Source organism: Schistocerca gregaria, chromosome 2 (genome assembly GCF_023897955.1).
Source record: "Schistocerca gregaria isolate iqSchGreg1 chromosome 2, iqSchGreg1.2, whole genome shotgun sequence".
Lineage (NCBI taxonomy): Eukaryota > Metazoa > Arthropoda > Insecta > Orthoptera > Acrididae > Schistocerca > Schistocerca gregaria.
Genome location: NC_064921.1, coordinates 781,164,520 through 781,183,193, shown reverse-complemented (window position 1 = coordinate 781,183,193; position 18,674 = coordinate 781,164,520). Strand labels below are relative to the sequence as shown.

At 44.5% G+C, this 18,674-nt stretch overlaps 1 protein-coding gene across 1 annotated transcript in view; it reads right to left on the bottom strand.

The window, feature by feature from the left end:
- Nucleotides 1-18,674, bottom strand: part of LOC126335977 (uncharacterized) — a 478,518-nt gene that overhangs the window by 452,746 nt on the left and 7,098 nt on the right. The window contains exon 2 of the mRNA XM_049999454.1: nt 10,938-11,301. Within this exon, the coding sequence (XP_049855411.1) occupies nt 10,938-11,301 (364 nt within the window). The remainder of the gene's footprint in view (nt 1-10,937; nt 11,302-18,674) is intronic.

The window sequence follows — 18,674 nt, the reverse complement described above, 5'->3', positions numbered from 1 at the left end:
ACACAAACACACAAACACACAAACACACAAACACACAAACACACACACACACACACACACACACACACCCTCTGTTGTGCGCTATCGTACTCAGAATATTAGCGAATCCTGTACCTCTGGGACAAAATCTAAATAATGCCAGGTATGAAAAAAAGCCATCTATTGTTCCCAGCGCTGCCATTACTGCCCACCGTTTCAGTGACAACATATTCATCTTTTCAGTCCGGAACCAGCCGGTAACTAGATCGTTCAATGTACACTGAAGGACGAAATTGGTACGGGTACATCTGTTTAATATCGTGTAGGGCCCCCGCGATCACGCGAAGGTGCCGCAACACGACGTGGCATGGACTCTACTACTGTCTGAAGCAGTGCTGGGGGGAACTTACTCCGTAAATCCTGCACAGTACGACGGGGTGGAGATCTATTCTTAACAGCACGTTGCAAAGCACCCCAGATATGCTAAATGATGTTCATGTCTGGGGAGTTTGGTGGCCAGCGGGTGTTTAAACTCAGAAGAGTGCGACTGGAGCCATTCTGAAGCAATTCATGACGGTTGGGCGTCACAATGTCCTGCTGGAATTGCCGAAGTCCGTCAGAACGCATAAACGCCTCGAATGGATGCATGTGATCAGTCAGGATGCTTACGTACGTGTCATCTGTCAGAGTCTTATCTAGACGTATCAATCCAACGCCCCACGTAAGTACAGAGCCTTCACCAGCATGAACAATCACCTGCTGACATGCACCGTCCATGGATTTCTGAGGCTATCTCCATACCAGTATACGTCCATCCACTCAATACAATTTGATGAAAGACTAGTCCGATCGGGCAACATGTTTCCAGTAATCGAAAGTCGGGGTATCGACTGTCCCAGGCGGCGCGAAAAGCTGTGTGTCGTGCAGTCATCAAGGGTACACGAGTGGACCTTCGGCTCCGAAAGCCCATATCCATAATGTTTCGTTGAATGGTTCTCACGCTGACACTTACTGATGGCCCAGCACTGAAATCTGCAGCAATTTGGGGAAGGGTTGCACTTCTGTCACATTGAACGATTCTCGAGTCGTTGTTGGTCCCGTTCTTGTATGATCTTTTTTTCCGGCCGCATCGATGTCTGAGATTTGATGTTTTACCGGATTCTTGATATTCACGATACACTCGTGAAACGGTCGTACGGGAAAATCCTTTTCATCGCTATCTCAGAGATGCTGTGTCCCATCGCTCGTGCGCCAACTATATCATCACGTTCAAACCCACAATAATCTTTATAAACTGCCATTGTAACAACAGTAACCGATCTGACAACTGCACCAGCCAGCTGTCGTCTTACATAGGCGTCGCCGACCGCACCTTCGTATTCTGCCTGTTTATGTATCTCTGTATTTGAATACGCATGCCTTCAGCAATTTCCTCGGCGATTCAGTGTAGTTATGCCTTGCTGAATGGGAGATCACTATGCATACGTATTTCTCGTGGTGTATTTACTGAAACGTGGAGATAAGGTATGCAAAGCAGCAGCGAATATAATTCCTCCGATTGTTTGGTATTCTTCACGACGGACTAGAACGACACGGAAAGATAGGGGATTCATCTATGAGGGACAAATATTAGAAGTCATTAAGCAAGGTAATCAAACTATAGCAGTACCGCTCCTTAAATATTTCACATTAACTTAAAGTAACTGTACTGTGTGCTAATACACTTAACAAGTGCGTTCTAGACGAAGGCTGTAGCATTCTAAGCGATACCAATAAGAATGGGTCATGAATATTGTCGCAAATAGGAAGTAACAGTAATGCTGAAATCCATGCTTCTCTAAGACTACAGAGTGACAGCACTCAACAGTGGCAAGATTCAATCCACTGTCAGTAGGAAAGCTTTATTGTAATGCCAAATTGCGTCAAACATTGAAGCAGAAGTGCAGGATAAAACTGTGCTGCAATTTTATAGTCGTGGCGCGGAGGGAGGGAGGGAGGGAGGGAGGGAGGGAGGGAGGGAGGGAGGGAGGGAGATGTGTGTGGTTAGTGGTAGCCCCATGTCCTGATCCTGCTTCCTGGTTGATGACAAACGACGTACTTCCTGTTGTGGAGGCCGGTCTTCCAAAGAATCTGTTACCGGGCTGCTTCTGCAGAGTCGTGATTTGATTCCTTGTCACGAGCTGCGATGTCTCACCAGACAAGATATTAGTCACCCGCTTAATAGAGCGAGCTAGTCGTCTTTCTGTGTCTCTGTTAAGACATAGATGGCAGAGAACTCCTACCAGACGTAGTGCGAAATCAGTGCAATAACGACAGGTGAAAGAATGGAAGAAAGAAGCTTATAGTGTTTCGACGTTTCCATTACCACAGCGTAAAAGTCTGTCTCGGATTTGCTTGTGTATCAAAGCGTACGGCCCAGCGTGTCTTCATAGATTCGTGTCCGACTTGCATGCAGCCATGGCGTAAGAACAGAGACAGCTAAAGGAATCCTTCCAGACAGTGACTGGAAGTGTCACGCCTTCACAATGACAGATTGAAATGCGACAGTCATTGCTGCTGTTAGCGAATGGAGGGCCCATCTTGACAAGTTTATGAGCCAACATTGCTAAGGGAACTGCCATGAAGTGGACACTTCTGATTGGAGGCGCGTAATGTGGTCCGCGTGTTTAAGCCGCAGTGTATTGAGCGTACTTTCCAGGCCAGATGCAGTTGAGTGTGTTTAGGGGGTGTTTCGCGCACCACGACCTTGCCCTCACTTATTCAGGTTGTCCTGAGAATGAGCCAGGAAGTTTATTTCAACGCTGTAGCTGATCAAAAGTTGTCCTTTGTACTAGACCTGTCCGATGATTTCCTGAGGGTGATAATCGGAACAAACAGCGAGCTCAACAGTTCTGCGATTCAAAAGCTACATGCGAAAGATAGAGGCGTCCGTGGAAAGAGGGCGGATCCAGTCAGACGCAAACAATAAAGCGAGGAAGGTAAAGAAATACAGTAGAAGGCATAAAAGGGTAAGTCAAATCTAAAAACTGGTAAAACTGAGGAATAGAAGAGCAGTCTTTGCACGGGGGAGTGGTGATGGGGCCTAGGCGCATAGAAACCGAAGAGAGGTACCAACTACAGCCACGTAGCCCCTGCTCCAGGAAGGAAAGCAGAACCTCATAACAGAAAATAAAAACTACACTACTTGCATTAAAATTGCTACACCACGAAGATGACGTGCTACAGACGCGACATTTAACAGACAGGAAGAAGGTGCTGTGATTACAAATGATTAGCTTTTCAGAGCATTCACACATGGTTGGCACCGGTGGCGACACCTACAACGTGCTGACATTAGGAAAGTTTCCAACCGATTTCTCACACACAAACAGCAGTTGACAGGCGTTGCCTGGTGAAACGTTGTTCTGATGCCTCGTCTAAGGAGGCGAAGTTCGTACCGTCACGTTTCCGACTTTGATAAAGGTCGCATTGTAGCCTATCGCGAGTGCGGTTTATCGTATCGCGACATTGCTGCTCGCGTTGGTCGAGATCCACTGACTGTTAGGAGAATACGGAATCGATGGGTTCAGAAGGGTAATACGGAACGCCGTGCTGGATCTCTACGACATCGTATCTCTACCAGTGGCGATGGCGGGCATCTTATCCGCATGGCTGTAACGGATCGTGCATCCACGTCTCTGAGTCAACAGATGGGGACGTTTTCAAGACAACAACCATCTGCACGAACAGTTCGACGACGTTTGCAGCAGCATGGATCATCAGCTCTGAGACCATGGCTGCGGTTACCCTTGACGCTGCATCACAGACAGGAGCGCCTGCGATGGTGTCCTCAACGACGAACCTGGGTGCACGAATGGCAAAACGTCATTTTTCGGATGAATCCAGGTTCTGTTTATAGCACCATGATGGTCGCATCCGTGTTTGGCGACATCGCAGTGAACGCATATTGGAAGCGTGTGTTCGTTATCTCCATACTGGTATATCACCCGGCGTGATGGTGTGGGGTGCCATTGTTTACACGTCTCGGTCACCTCTCGTTCGCATTGCCGGCACTTTGAACAATGGACGTTACATTTCTGATGTGTTACGACCCGTGGTTCTACCCTTCATTCGATTCCTGCAAAAACCTACATTGCAGCAAGATAATGCATGACCGCATGTTGCAGGTCCCGTACGGGCCTTTCTGGATACAGAAAATGTTGGACTGCTGCCCTGACCAGCACATTCTCCAGATCTCTCATCAACTGAAAATGTCCGGTCAATGGTGGCTGAGCAACTGGCTCGTCACAATACGCCCGTCACTACTCTTGATGAACTATGGTATCGTGTTGCAGCTGCATGGGCAGCTGTACCTGTACACGTCATTCAAGCTCTGTTTGACTCAATGCCCAGGCGTATCAAGGCAGTTATTACGGCCAGAGGTGGTTGTTCTGGATACTGGTTTCTCAGGATCTATCGACCCAAATTGCGTGAAAATGTAATCACATGTCAGTTCTAGTATAATATATTTGTCCACTGAATACCCGTTTATCATCTGCATTTCTTCTTGGTCTAGCAATATCAATGGCCAGTAGTGTATGACTAATGTGCTATGGCACTAGACGACTGACTCGAGTGCCATTGCTAAGAGCACGACATCGCCTGCAGCGCGTCTCCTGTAGTGGGATGGTACCCCTGTTGCCCTACTTGGACTAAGGACGATTTGTATATCCAACGGAAGTATCGCCTTAGTGTCACTATCCTACAGTAAGAAGTATGAATATTATGCACTTTTCCTGTTTCGGCAAATGGAGCAGAACGGTTGTTTCTTGTTTGCATTTCTTGTGGTAACTGAAGGGTGCTTCCCCATTTTATCGTTCCAAAACCAAGCCTCGGATCTCAAGACGGGCATGTACAGCATGGTTGAAATTTTTACAATATATTCCTAAGTTCCCGATCTGTAACAATTTTCAAAATTGGTATTTTTATCCGTTACCGCGATACAGAGGTTCAAAATTACCCTACCTTTAAAAGTAAAATACGAACATAAAATCCGATGCGAGGCAAAAATGTCGTTAATAAAGTCACGTAGCACGGAGAAATATGCTGTAAACAGTCTCAGTTATCTTCAGAAGAAAATGAAATGTGCCTATGAATAGGGTCTCCCGTCGGGTAGACAGATCGTGTGGTGCAAGCGTCTTAAGTTGACGCTAATTCTGCGACTGGAGTGTCGATGAGGATGAAGTCCACACAACACTCAGTCCCCGAGCGAAGAAAATTTCCAACAAGTCGGGAATCCACCCAGGCCCTCGGATTGCATTCTGCTGCAATGACGACTTTTTCCTCCCTCCCCCTGTCTTCATGTTGTTGGTCGTAGTTCTCTGCATTTAGTCTGGGCGGACGACGCATGACACCCCTAAGTTCATTGTTAAATACTTCAGCATTTTTATTTTTTTTATTACAGAGGGCAGCCGGTCCTCTGACCGAAAACACTGAGCCGGCACTGCTCAGCTATGGAGGTGGACATCTTCAGAAGGGTCCTGGAAACCCCATGTTGTAGAATGAAGCACGTGCAAAATTTTTGTACACGTCAAATCCGGTCTGAGCTGTGAAATTAGTTTTGGGTTACTTCCAGTTTTACATACGTAAACCGTCAAAAAGTTTACTGTTCCATAAATTTCTTTTCATACGAGTGACATGTTATAGAATATAGACCATTCTTTGATTTAAATTCTGAGGAAGACACTCCTAGCGGTGTTGAAACTCGGTTAATTCGTTAAAAAATATGAGTGAAATGCCCTGCTAAGATTGGTAAAAGAAGGGAAACAGTGGGAAAATGCTCCCATCAGAGCACAAAAAAGGCCAATACTGTCCCGTTTCAGAAGACTGAAAAGTTGGGTACCATCTGCGTTATTCTACCTTCCACAACTGCTTTAAAAAATTTCCCAAAACTTTCGGCATGCGAATATATTCACGCTTGTTTGGCTAAGAGAGAAGGTCACATTGGTTGTGGGAAGGAGACGGAAAAATAATAAATTCTGCAAGATTAGTAGACAGTGTTAGTGATAAAGGAACAGCGTAGAAGACACGACAGCGTGGGAGAAAGAGTGGGAAACAATGTGAGTAGAACATAGTTGACAGTGAGAGAACAGTGCTAGGAAAACAGTGAAGGATCAAATGGCTCTGAGCACTATGGGACTTAACATCTATGGTCATCAGTCCCCCAGAACTTAGAACCACTTAAACCTAACTAACCGAAGGACATCACACACATCCATGCCTGAGGGAGGATTCGAACCTGCGACCTTAGCAGCAGCGCGGTTCCGGACTGAAGCGCCTAGAACCGCTGGCCACCACGGCCGGCTAAACAGTGAAGAAGACAGTACGAAGGGGAGAGGAATAAAGAGAAGGAGAACGTGGAAGTGGGCGACAGCTAGTTATAAGGGAGAGTGTGACAATGGCAACGAGGAAGAGGAGATAGTGACAGTGAGAAGAGAGGGTAGCAGTGGGAGGGAAAGAATGGTACAGTAGCAGTAAGAGAGAGCAAGAGGGAGACAGTGACATTGAGAGGAGGATACTAGTAGTAATAGTAGTAGTAGTAGTAGTAGTAGTAGTAGGAGGAGGAGGAGGAGGAGGACAGAACTAAGGAGACTGTGGCTGTGAAAAAGGAGACAGTGATCACTGGAGAGCCACAAAGAGAAGATGACAATGAATTTGGCTGAAAGAATGAATTAGAATAGGCAAGCGGGAGTGGATGGGTATGAGTGCTTTACAGCGATGGACTAGTGGGTGTGAGTGAGTTACAGGTAGCGGATCTTTTGGGAGTGAGAGATTTGCATGTCATATTTTTTGGGAAAATTTTTTAATGTGCAGAGGCAGCTGGTATTCCATTTTTGAGTCGGTGACTTTTAAGTAGGAGCGTATTGCAGTTTTATGCTCCGATGGTACCATTTTTCCGATGATACTATTAATTCTGCTGAAAGAAGATTATTTCCAATAAGCAGTGGTTTTTTTTTTTTTTTTTTGTATCTCCTACCGATGTGGAGAATGGATAAATAAGTACATGCAGGTTGAACACACAAGTCTTAGAGGTGAGGAACGACATAAAGGGAAACTTTACATTAATTCCAATTGTTACTGTTATCTTACATTCATCACCAACTGAAGGTAGCTATCGTTCATTACACCAGTTTTAATATTAAGTATTTATGCACTTCCTTACGGTTGTCCAACAAACACAGCTTCCAGTTCACAACAGCATGATCTGCGAACAGCAACGTAGCTGCTATCCTACCTCATAAATTGTTTGTGTGTCTGGCGAAAATTATAGGGCCTATAAGGTTTCCTTGAGAAACATTTAGCGTTGTTTTACTTTGTGTCTGTCAATCACCATCTGATATCGCGTGCGGCCTACTATTACCTGAGAATGAGTTTTCCAGTAACACACGTAGGTATAAAACGTTTCTTAACGCCTACCTGTACATCTAATATTAGTTGGCTTTACTAATAGGGAAACCCTCTACCCTTCAAGTAGATTTATTTCTTCACGAACTTTATTCTTTTTCTTTATGCAGGTCCGCACGTAGACCTACATGGTCCAAATATGAAAGTTAGTGAAATGAAACATAGGATGCTAATTAAAAGCCTACATTTCGGTAACTAAGTGTAAATGTCTACACTGCCAAACAACTCAGATCCTTAGCTTCTCAAACCAAAATAATTTTTTATTCGTTTAAATAGCAATGACCGTAAAAATCCGCAGATTCAGTTTTTTCGATGGAGTAAAGTCTTCAGATGCCTGATACATGCTGTTTTATAGTGTTTGACGTTACCAACATTTAACGCTACGCTGCGTCAATAAATTACAGAATTCATAAGACAGGAATTATGTATTCAAGGTGCCCATTGTGTTCCGTATGTGGATTGTTGGTATATTACGACATTTCAACTAAATAACAGGTGGACAGGTACCGCGTCAAGAGCGTTTTTAATTTTCGTCGGTAGCATTTTGCAAACAGAATATCAAAACAAGGGTGCCATTATAAGTATTTACAGCTTACCATTTAGTTCCGCATCAACATTCGTCATCAAGAGCCCAACACAATCCAAAAACTATAGTACCGAAAGTATAGCACCAGAAGTAAAAACACTAGCTATGATTTATCGTGTATTATGGAGTAAAATTTACATTCTTTAACATCTTCACCCGTTTCCGCAGGGAGCTAATCAAAATGCTTAAAAAATCTCTTGGCAAATCTCTCTGCTCCTTTGCAGAACGTGTTCTGTCAAGTAAGATATTTGCATTTTGTTTGTTTGTCTGTGGAAGTCAACGTATGATATCTGGAAGAAGCAATCGCCAAAATTACTCTTACAGACATCGAGATGAAGTACGGTTTTGCTAAGCTCTTTGAATGTCTGCTCTCACAATGTTGCAGCTCATTCTTTGAATGGTGCGTTGCGGTTGTGAAGCCTCCCGTAGTGTGAACAGAGCATTCATGTAATGGTCTGCCAGAACCTATACGTACATTGTACGATTCTGGAAACCAACAGACCCGTTCCAACTCAACGAAATCCGTGGAACGCGCAATGGACTAACAGCCACAACATGTGATTTTACGAAGGAGGTAACATTTACTAAACTTGATGATGAATTAAACATTGGATTTTTGTAGAACAACTACTGATGACTGCTGGTTAAAACATTTTACGTCCCATACACATATTCACAGCGAATGCCAAAAGAAATAATACGTATGTGATTAATGCTACTGACTTGCAAGCCTTGCGTTGTAAACTTTTAAATATTTGTTGAAATAGTTTCACGTTGAAACATCGGAAGCTGACAAACACGATAAGCTTTACTGAAGCAGTAATTTTGTCGTATGAAATTTGAAATCTACGTAAGCTTAAAACACAGCAACAGTTGATCGCATATGCAGAAGTTACAAAAATTTACATAGTTGTGCTCTGGGATACATCATGTGACATAAGCATGGTATTGTTAGCTTCAAAGAGAATAGAAACTTAGCATATTCTCAAATTTCAACATACTAAATCTGCCAGATGAGATGCTATCAAAATAGTTGCAAAACGATAAAGACTTTACGCAGTTTTGTGAAGGTTATACATAGAAATGTCATTTATAAAAGCTGTGGAGTTAACATAAAAACTCGGATAATGGCAAGATACCACAATATACGACATAAATTGACGTATAGTTCCATTCTATCGCCGTATAAGAGACCGTGGTCTTTCGTATGTGAGATAAACGTCAACCTGTGAAGTCTATCCGTCCCTCAGACAGAGGGTTCTTAATAGACCAACAAGCGCACAGACAAACTGACGAACAACAAAGTGTTCCTATTAGAGTTCCGTTTATACCGAACGAAGTACGGAATAAAAAAAAACAATGTTACAAATAATTCACTGAGGCTGCGAAGCCGTATCATAAGGAGGCTACAAAAATGTTATATTGTCGGAATACATGTTATTTACACGGTGAAACATTGTATCCAGTTGTTATAAGGAGGTATCACACACTTACGCAGATATTACTATTATTTTTATTAATTAAAAGGTGTCTCATATTCAGGACTTCAATTTTGACAGCACTTTGTCCTAACACGCAAGATTAGGCAATTGTGTGCACGATAAATTTTTCAGAAGTGCATAACCATGTTTCCTTCTGAAGTGTGTTAATTCTGTAACTGTCAGCAATTCCAGTATACTCTAACGTACTGATATAATTTGACAGTGTCCTGACAAATGATCAGGATAGTGAGTATTATGTCAAATGTTTTATGTTTTTTATGTTCTACTATCTGACTTGTTCCATGCCCACGAGAATCATCTCATACTTGGGTCTATGAAACTAAAATTGAATCTAATCTAAAAGAAAAACTAAGACAAAACATTTCACGGGAAAAGCAAATACTAGTGTATCACAGAAGGCAACGGAATATGAAAGCAACATATCTACTCAGCACAGTAATAAAAAGCTCTCTAGAACGTGTTTTACATCGTGTGATGTTGGTTATAAATGTTGTACTCCGTTACGGCTCTTAATGCATTTGCTTGTTTTGCGTATGCCTTTGTTTATGTTCAAAGTTATTCATGGTGCCAGATATCGTAGTAGGGAACGCCATAAACATGTACGATATGAGGTACACGTATTCCGTCGCTGTTGTGAAATGTTTATGCTTGAACCCTTTAAATATACACTCACAGCTGTACTCTGTTTTAATTGTAGTTAGACTTGAGAATTGCCTTTCGGTCGAAAGTAATCTCGCAATAAATATTACATTCTCTAGCGAGCACGAAACTGAGACCTTCAAGTCGAGCACCTCTGCCTTAGTTAAATGACTTTTTTTATTGAAAGGTATAACTGTCATTTGACTGTACAACAAGTTTTATTCCACAATGTAGCCTTTGGCCATTATCAAGTGTTAAAGTATTTTAAAAAATCATTAAACTTGAGTAGAGGTCACATGGTGGAAACTGGGACGTAACTGTAGATCGTTTCACTTACGTTTATGTCAGTGTCTGCTTAGACTCAGGTTAACGACGTTTAAAACCTGTGATTTGGTCATCTATTTGACTGCACAACCGTATAAAATGCTAATTTCCAATAAATTGCTCTATTACACAAATGTTCTTATTTATGACAAAATTGATTTATATAACCGAAGGTAAGTAATCCTAAAATGATTGGTCGTACTCAAATCTTGTAAATACTTAAATTCATAACACCTTATAATGGTCAAGAATTCAAATCTAAATTGTGGAATAGAACCTATTATGTACAGTCGGCTGGTGGTTGTATCTCTCAAAACGTTTACTATGACTGTGGCTCTACACCTATGGAAAATCTTTTATCATCTAGACTCATCGAAGCAGCTTACCACAGTGCAGCGTCGCGACCCCATTGGGGGGGGGGGGGGGGGAGACTATGTTTACAAACAGGCCACAGAATCACTCACCGGCGAGACGCAGGTTGGAGGCGGCGGGGGCGGTGCGGGGCTGCTCCGGTCGTCCCCCGCCTCCGGGGGCGGCGCGCTGCTTGCGGACGCCGGACACGACGCGCGGCGTCGACGTCAGCACCAACATGGCAGCTGGAGTTCTCCGGAGCGCGCGGGCCGGCAGCGAGTCGCGGACTGGAGTGGTGCCAGGTGTCAGACGCACTCGCCGCTGCGGGGCCTGGAGGGCCGCCGTGACGTCACGGCGGCGTCCTCTAGCGGCCGCGGCGCGAAGCACCGCCTGCCGTGGCGGCGAGGCCGCCGACTCTGGTCGTGTCACGGGCCTAATGACCGGTGTCACGCGCCGGGTCTCCGATAATCGCCAAGACTGAGGGACTTGATCGCTATCCGCTTGGTAAACGTAGCTCGGAAACCGTTATGTACTGCCAGTGAAAAGGAGTGGTTGGCTGCAGCTTCATCTACGTCTGTTGTTGTTGTGGTCTTCAGTCATGAGACTGGTTTGATGCAGCTCTCCATGCTACTCTATCCTGTGCAAGCTTCTTCACCTCCCAGTACCTACTGCAACCTACAAATTTCTGAATCTGCTTAGAGTATTCATCTCTTGGTCTCCCTCTACGATTTTTACCTTCCACGCTGCCCTCCAGTACCAAATTGGTGATCCCTTGATGCCTCAGAACATGTCCTACCAACCGATCCCTTCTTCTAGTCAAGCTGTGCCACAAACTCCTCTTCTCCCCAATTCTATTCAATACCTCCTCATTCGTTATGTGATCTACCCATCTAATCTTTAGCATTCGGCTGTAGCACCACATTTCGAAAGCTTCTATTCTCGTCTTGTCTAAACTATTTATCGTCCATGTTTCACTTCCATACATGGCTACACTCCATACAAATACTTTCAGAAACGATTTCCTGACACTTAAATCAATACTCGATGTTAACAAATTTTTCTTCAGAAACGCTTTCCTTGCCATTGCTAGTCTACATTTTATATCCTCTCTACTTCGATCATCATCAGCTATCTTGCTCCCCAAATAGCACAACTCCTTTACTACTTTACGTGGCTCATTTCCTAATCTAATTCCCTCAGCTTAATCCCTTAATTCGACTACATTCCATTATCCTCGTTTTGCTTTTGTTGATGTTCATCTTATACCCTTCTTTCAAGACACTTTCCATTCCGTTCAACTGCTCTTACAAGTCCTTTGCCGTCTCTGACAGGATTACAATGTCATCGGCAAACCTCAAAGTTTTTATTTCTTCTCCATGGATTTTAATACCTACTCCGAACTTTTCTTTTGTTTCCTTTACTGCTTCCTGAATATGCAGACTGAATAGCATCGGGGAGAGGCTATAACCCTGTCTCATTCCCTTCCCAACCACTGCTTCCCTTTCATACCCCTCAACTCTAATAACTACCATCTGCTTCCTGTAAAAATTGTAAATAGCCTTTCTCTCCCTGTATTTTACCCCTGCCACCCTCAGAATTTGAAAGAGAGTATTCCAGTCAGCATTGTCAAAAGCTTTCTCTAAGTCTACAAATGCTAGTAACGTAGGTTTGCCTTTCCTTAATCTTTCTTCTAAGATAAGTCGTAAGGTCAGTATTGCCTCACGTGTTCCAACATTTCTACGGAATTCAAACTGATCTTCCCCGAGGTCAGCTACTAACAGTTTTCCATTCGTCTGTGAAGAATTCGCATCAGTATTTTGCAGTCTATACTCTGCAAACTGCCATGAAGAGCATGGCAGAGGGTACATCTCATTGTGCCAGTTATTAGGGCTTTCTCCGTTTCATTCACGTTTGGATCGCAGGAAGAAGGGGCGATACTTAAGGGGTTGTATTATATTCCTGCTGTCATCTTTTGAAGCCGTTTCTACGAACTTTCTAAGTAGGTTTTCGTGGGATAGTTTACGTCTATTTCAAGCGTCCGCCAGTTCCGTTTCTTCAGCACCTCTGTGACGGACCAAACAACCCTGTGTCCACTCGTACCGCCCCTTTCTGTATACGTTCAGCATCTCCTGTTAGTCCTGTTTGATGTGGTTCCCCACACACTTGCTAAATGTCCTAGGATGAGTGGCACGAGTATTTTGCCTGAAGTCTCCGTTATAGACCGTATTTCCGTCGTATTCTACCAATAAATTCCAGCGCGTCACCTGCTTTACCTACGATTGAGCCTATAAGAACGTTGCATTTCACATACCTACAATTTGTTGCACTCACATATTTATAAAAGTTGATCGATTCTAGCTGCGATAATCATCGGACACTACGCCTTTTCGTTTTGCGAACAGCACAATTTTACATTCCTGAACATACAAAGTAAGTTGCCAATCTTTGCATCAGTTTGAAATCTTATCAAGTGCTGCTAAATATTCGTGCTGCTTCTTTCAGACACCACTTCATTATTGATAACTGCAAAGTCGGCCAAAACTCTGAGATTATTATTTTGTCCAAAAGGTCACTAATATACACTCCTGGAAATTGAAATAAGAACACCGTGAATTCATTGTCCCAGGAAGGGGAAACTCAATTGACACATTCCTGGGGTCAGATACATCACATGATCACTCTGACAGAACCACAGGCACATAGACACAGGCAACAGAGCACGCACAATGTCGGCACTAGTACAGTGCATATCCACCTTTCGCAGCAATGCAGGCTGCTATTCTCCCATGGAGACGATCGTAGAGATGCTGGATGTAGTCCTGTGGAACGGCTTGCCATGCCATTTCCACCTGGCGCCTCAGTTGGACCAGCGTTCGTGCTGGACGTGCAGACCGCGTGAGACGACGCTTCATCCAGTCCCAAACATGCTCAATGGGGGACAGATCCGGAGATCTTGCTGGCCAGGGTAGTTGACTTACACCTTCTAGAGCACGTTGGGTGGCACGGGATACATGCGGACGTGCATTGTCCTGTTGGAACAGCAAGTTCCCTTGCCGGTCTAGGAATGGTAGAACGATGGGTTCGATGACGGTTTGGATGTACCGAGCACTATTCAGTGTAACCTCGACGATCACCAGAGGTGTACGGCCTGTGTAGGAGATTGCTCCCCACACCATGATGCCGGGTGTTGGCCCTGTGTGCCTTGGTCGTATGCAGTCCTGATTGTGGCGCTCACCTGCACGGCGCCAAACACGCATACGACCATCATTGGCACCAAGGCAGAAGCGACTCTCGTCGCTGAAGACGACACGTCTCCATTCGTCCCTCCATTCACGCCTGTCGCGACACCACTGGAGGCGGGCTGCACGATGTTGGGGCGTGAGTGGAAGACGGCCTAACGGTGTGCGGGACTGTAGCCCAGCTTCATGGAGACGGTTGCGAATGGTCCTCGCCGATACCCCAGGAGCAACAGTGTCCCTAATTTGCTGGGAAGTGGCGGTGCGGTCCCCTACGGCACTGCGTAGGATCTTACGGTCTTGGCGTGCATCCGTGCGTCGCTACCGTCCGGTCCCAGGTCGTCGGTCACGTGCACCTTCCGCCGACCACTGGCGACAACATCGATGTACTGTGGAGACCTCACGCCCCACGTGTTGAGCAATTCGGCGGTACGTCCACCCGGCCTCCCGCATGCCCACTATACGCCCTCGCCCAAAGTCCGTCAACTGCACATACGGTTCACGTCCACGCTGTCGCGGCATGCTACCAGTGTTAAAAGACTGCGATGGAGCTCCGTATGCCACGGCAAACTGGCTGACACTGACGGCGGCGGTGCACAAATGCTGCGCAGCTAGCGCCATTCGACGGCCAACACCGCGGTTCCTGGTGTGTCCGCTGTGCCGTGCGTGTGATCATTGCTTGTACAGCCCTCTCGCAGTGTCCGGAGCAAGTATGGTGGGTCTGAAACACCGGTGTCAATGTGTTTTTTTTTCCATTTCCAGGAGTGTAGAACCGAACTTTGAAACGGAATCGGATGTTTATCGTAGTACTAACGAACATCATAACGTAACTTTAAAAATAATTTTGTAAAGTAACTTCTAGGTAAAATTTAATATTGTTGTGTTCTTTTTTCCATTTCCAGGAGTGTACAATGTGAACAGCAAGGACTCCAATACAGTTCCCAGGGGCACACTCGAAATTACTTCTATTTCTGTCAATGACTCTCCATCCAAGATAACTTGCTGCATCCGCCCTACCAATAACTCCTCAATCCAGTCACAAATTACGCTCGATGCCGCTTTTGCCTGTAGGGAGGAGATCGTTTAATAGCGTTAACATCGCGACACTCGACTTTGGGCGTTTTGGGTTCTAAACTGGGCTGCGAAAAAAGTGTAGCTACACTACGCATTTGGCAATGGGTACCTGGAAGACCGCTATGATGGGAGGACGTTGTACAACTGTAACTTTACGTATGAACTGGATTTTCTGTTTAAAAATGGAGAGATCCACCTGAACAGTTATGAAATTTCTTTATTTGACATCGCAGTTTCGGCTATTTTGCTACTTAAGAGCTCTCTACGAAGTGCATCGTAGTATAGGAGGGGTGTATTTACTGTCGCACATCGTGGTGAGCTATTTGTTGAGAATGGAAAAGATTCTAAAATCGCGATCGAATATAAAGAAATGTAATAATAGGCCAGGGGACGCATTATACATTTTTAAAATACCACAGAACTTTTGAAGAAAATAACAGAAAATAATTGATTTTTTACGTTGCTTGACTTTTATATATATATTCTTGACAGTTTAAGAGTAAACCTTCCCTTCATGCAGAAAAGCTTCTCTTGCGGCGGCGTCTGACACTGTAGTTTGTTGACCTTCTCGGCGACGCTCTTGCCCTTGCTGAACGATTCCGTGACGAAACGTGTAGCTCTTGATCGGATCCTCTCTGTCTCGTCTATTGACCCTATGTGGTAGTGGTTACAGTCGGACGAACAATACTCAAGAACCGATTCAACGAGTCTCTTGTAAACTGTTTCCTTCGTGGATCAATTTAACTTCCGTACCGTGCTTACAGTGAATGTCTGAATGTATGAGACATTTACGTTTCCTACAAATAGTTTTACATTACCGATTCATTTCAGATCCCTTGGATGCCCACTTCTAGAAACTTCACCTTTGTTTCCCTCTCTGGTGATTGATAATCACTCTACACGAGAGTCAGCTGGCAGTCTCTGCACTTGGCGACGATGCTCTGCATGTCTTCCAGCATTTCTCTACAAATCTGACGAATTCTCTCCGTTGCGAACGCAAATACGTAGTCGCCTATTGAAGGTGAGTGACAGCGACACATCCTGATCATAGATCATAGGATTGTACATCAGCGGCCTGTATTTTTAACTAAGTTCTGTGGAAAATACCAAACTAAGATTTATTTGGTTTCAAGAACAACATGGAAGCGTAATTCATCGACCGACAAGCCGGAAGTATTATATCAGCACACACTCCGCTGAAGAGTGGAAGATTCATTCTGCTTACAAAAAACTCGTGGAACTGAATTTTGATTCATCAACCTAGACTAACCGAAGGCAGAGAGAATACTAAACATTTCTACAGCTACATATGAACTTTGCTGCACACCGTGAGCTGTACTGTCGTACCACTTGCTACTGTCTCTCCCCTTTCCATTCAGCCGGCCGAGGTGGCCTAGCGGTTCTAGGCGCTACAGTCCGGAACCGCGTGACCGCTACGGTCGCAGGTTCGAATCCTGCCTCGGGCATGGATGTGTGTGATGTCCTTAGGTTAGTTAAGTTCAAGTAGTTCTAAGTTATAGGGGACTGCTGATCTCAGAAGTTAAGTCCCATAGTGCTCAGAGCCATTTCTTTCCATTCAAGCATGCAACTTGAGAAGGACAACTGTTTCAAACGCCTCCCTGTACGCTGCAATTAGTCCGTTCCTGTTCTCGCAGCCCCGGTGGGGCCTAGCGTAAGAAGTCATAGAATAATCCTAGATTTCTCGTTTAGTATTGGTTCTTGAAACTCTGTAAGTAGTCTTTCACATAGTAATTGGTGTCTATCTACAAGCGTCTACGACTTCAGACTTTCAGCATCTCTGTGATGCACTTCAAGGGCTCGAACAAATTTGTGACCGCTGGTGCTACCCTTCTTTGTACACGTTCAGTATCTCCTGTTAGAACTTTCTGACACCGTTCCCGCACATACGAGTAGTATTCTGGGCTGGGTTACATGGATGTTTTGCAGGCAGTCTCCTTGGAAACTAATTGCATTACCCTAGTATTCTACTAATGAATCGAAGTCTCCTGGCTACTTTACCTACGGTAGAACGCAGTTGTCGTTCCGCTTCATATTATTACAAATTGTTACACGGAAGATACGTGTGTGCTGAATGATTCGAGTTGTGACTCACTGATGCTGTATTAACAGGGTACTAAGTTTTCGCTGCAAGTTGTGCAGATTTTTTTTCAGACAATAGCAGGACTTATAATAAAAGATTTGCTGATGACATGGCAGTACTGACAAGCGGTGGCCAAGACGTTGGGATCACGTATTTACTGCAAACTTTGTACACCTTTAGTAGGCCGTTAAAACAACATAACGGCAAATGGTATGTTGCACCACTCTGGCAATTCCGAGAAAATCGCAAGAGAAGTTTTACGGGTCTGTTGTGTAACTGATGTGACTGGGCGAAGGTGCCGGCCGTAGGAGGTCATTGTGGTCTGCGCTGAACAAGAAGGGCGTAGACGAGGCGGTGGTTCGAATCCTGTTAACACCTAATCTATATTTTTTTCATCACTGATCACATTATTGAACTTATATAATAATATGACAGGTAATACAATAAAAAAAATCCCACATGAAGTTGTGAATTTCACATGTTTTTGACTGTTTACTATTTTTAATTAAATTTTCAAGGTCGTGGAACGGGCTTGGTAAGCCCAAGTCAGACCTCGATGAACTATGATGCGAATGGCGTTATTCACAATCAGTAATACAGTAAGTCACAATGTGCCAGACCACAAGAGTAATAATGTACAATTAATCGTCTGAGGTGCTCTCGACGTCACACGTTGCGGGTTGAGATTTGTCACACAGATATGGAAAACATAAATAGATACGGCATCCACTACATCGAATGAATGCAGTTTCCCGCTCTTACAGTAAATGTTCAGAGTTACTAAGGAAAAACACACTTCGTTGACTTTTGAAAAATTTCTCTTTCTTCCGATAGTTTGAATGCAAAAAATGCGCAACGCGACATTTTGGCAAAAATAGATGCTGACACGCCAGCATCTTGTGGTGGTGTGGTAGCGTTCTCGCTTCCCCCGCCCGGGTTGCCGGGTTCGATTCCCGCCGGGGTCATGGATTTTCTCTGCCTCGTGTTGGCTGGGTGTTGTGTGATGTCCTTAGGTTAGTTAGGTTTAAGAAGTTCTAGGGGACTGATGACAATAGATCATAAGTTCCATAGTGCTCAGAGCCATTTGAACCATTTCTTTATAGATGCTAATAATTGGTGATGTACAGTGAAATGGATTTTAAGAGCATCTTCACGTGAAGCAAAAACTCTCATGGTTGGCAAATCGGAGTACATTTTGGGAGTATGGCTTTAACTGTGCAAGCTGGAAGACTTGCGTCATCGGTAAAGATGTCATTGTGTACGAGGATCGTCCACAAGGTAAGGCCGGCCGAAGTGGCCGTGCGGTTCTGGGCGCTACAGCCTGGAACCGAGCGACCGCTACGGTCGCAGGTTCGAATCCTGCCTCGGGCATGGACGTGTGTGATGTCCTTAGGTTAGCTAGGTTTAATTAGTTCTAAGTTCTAGGCGACTGATGACCT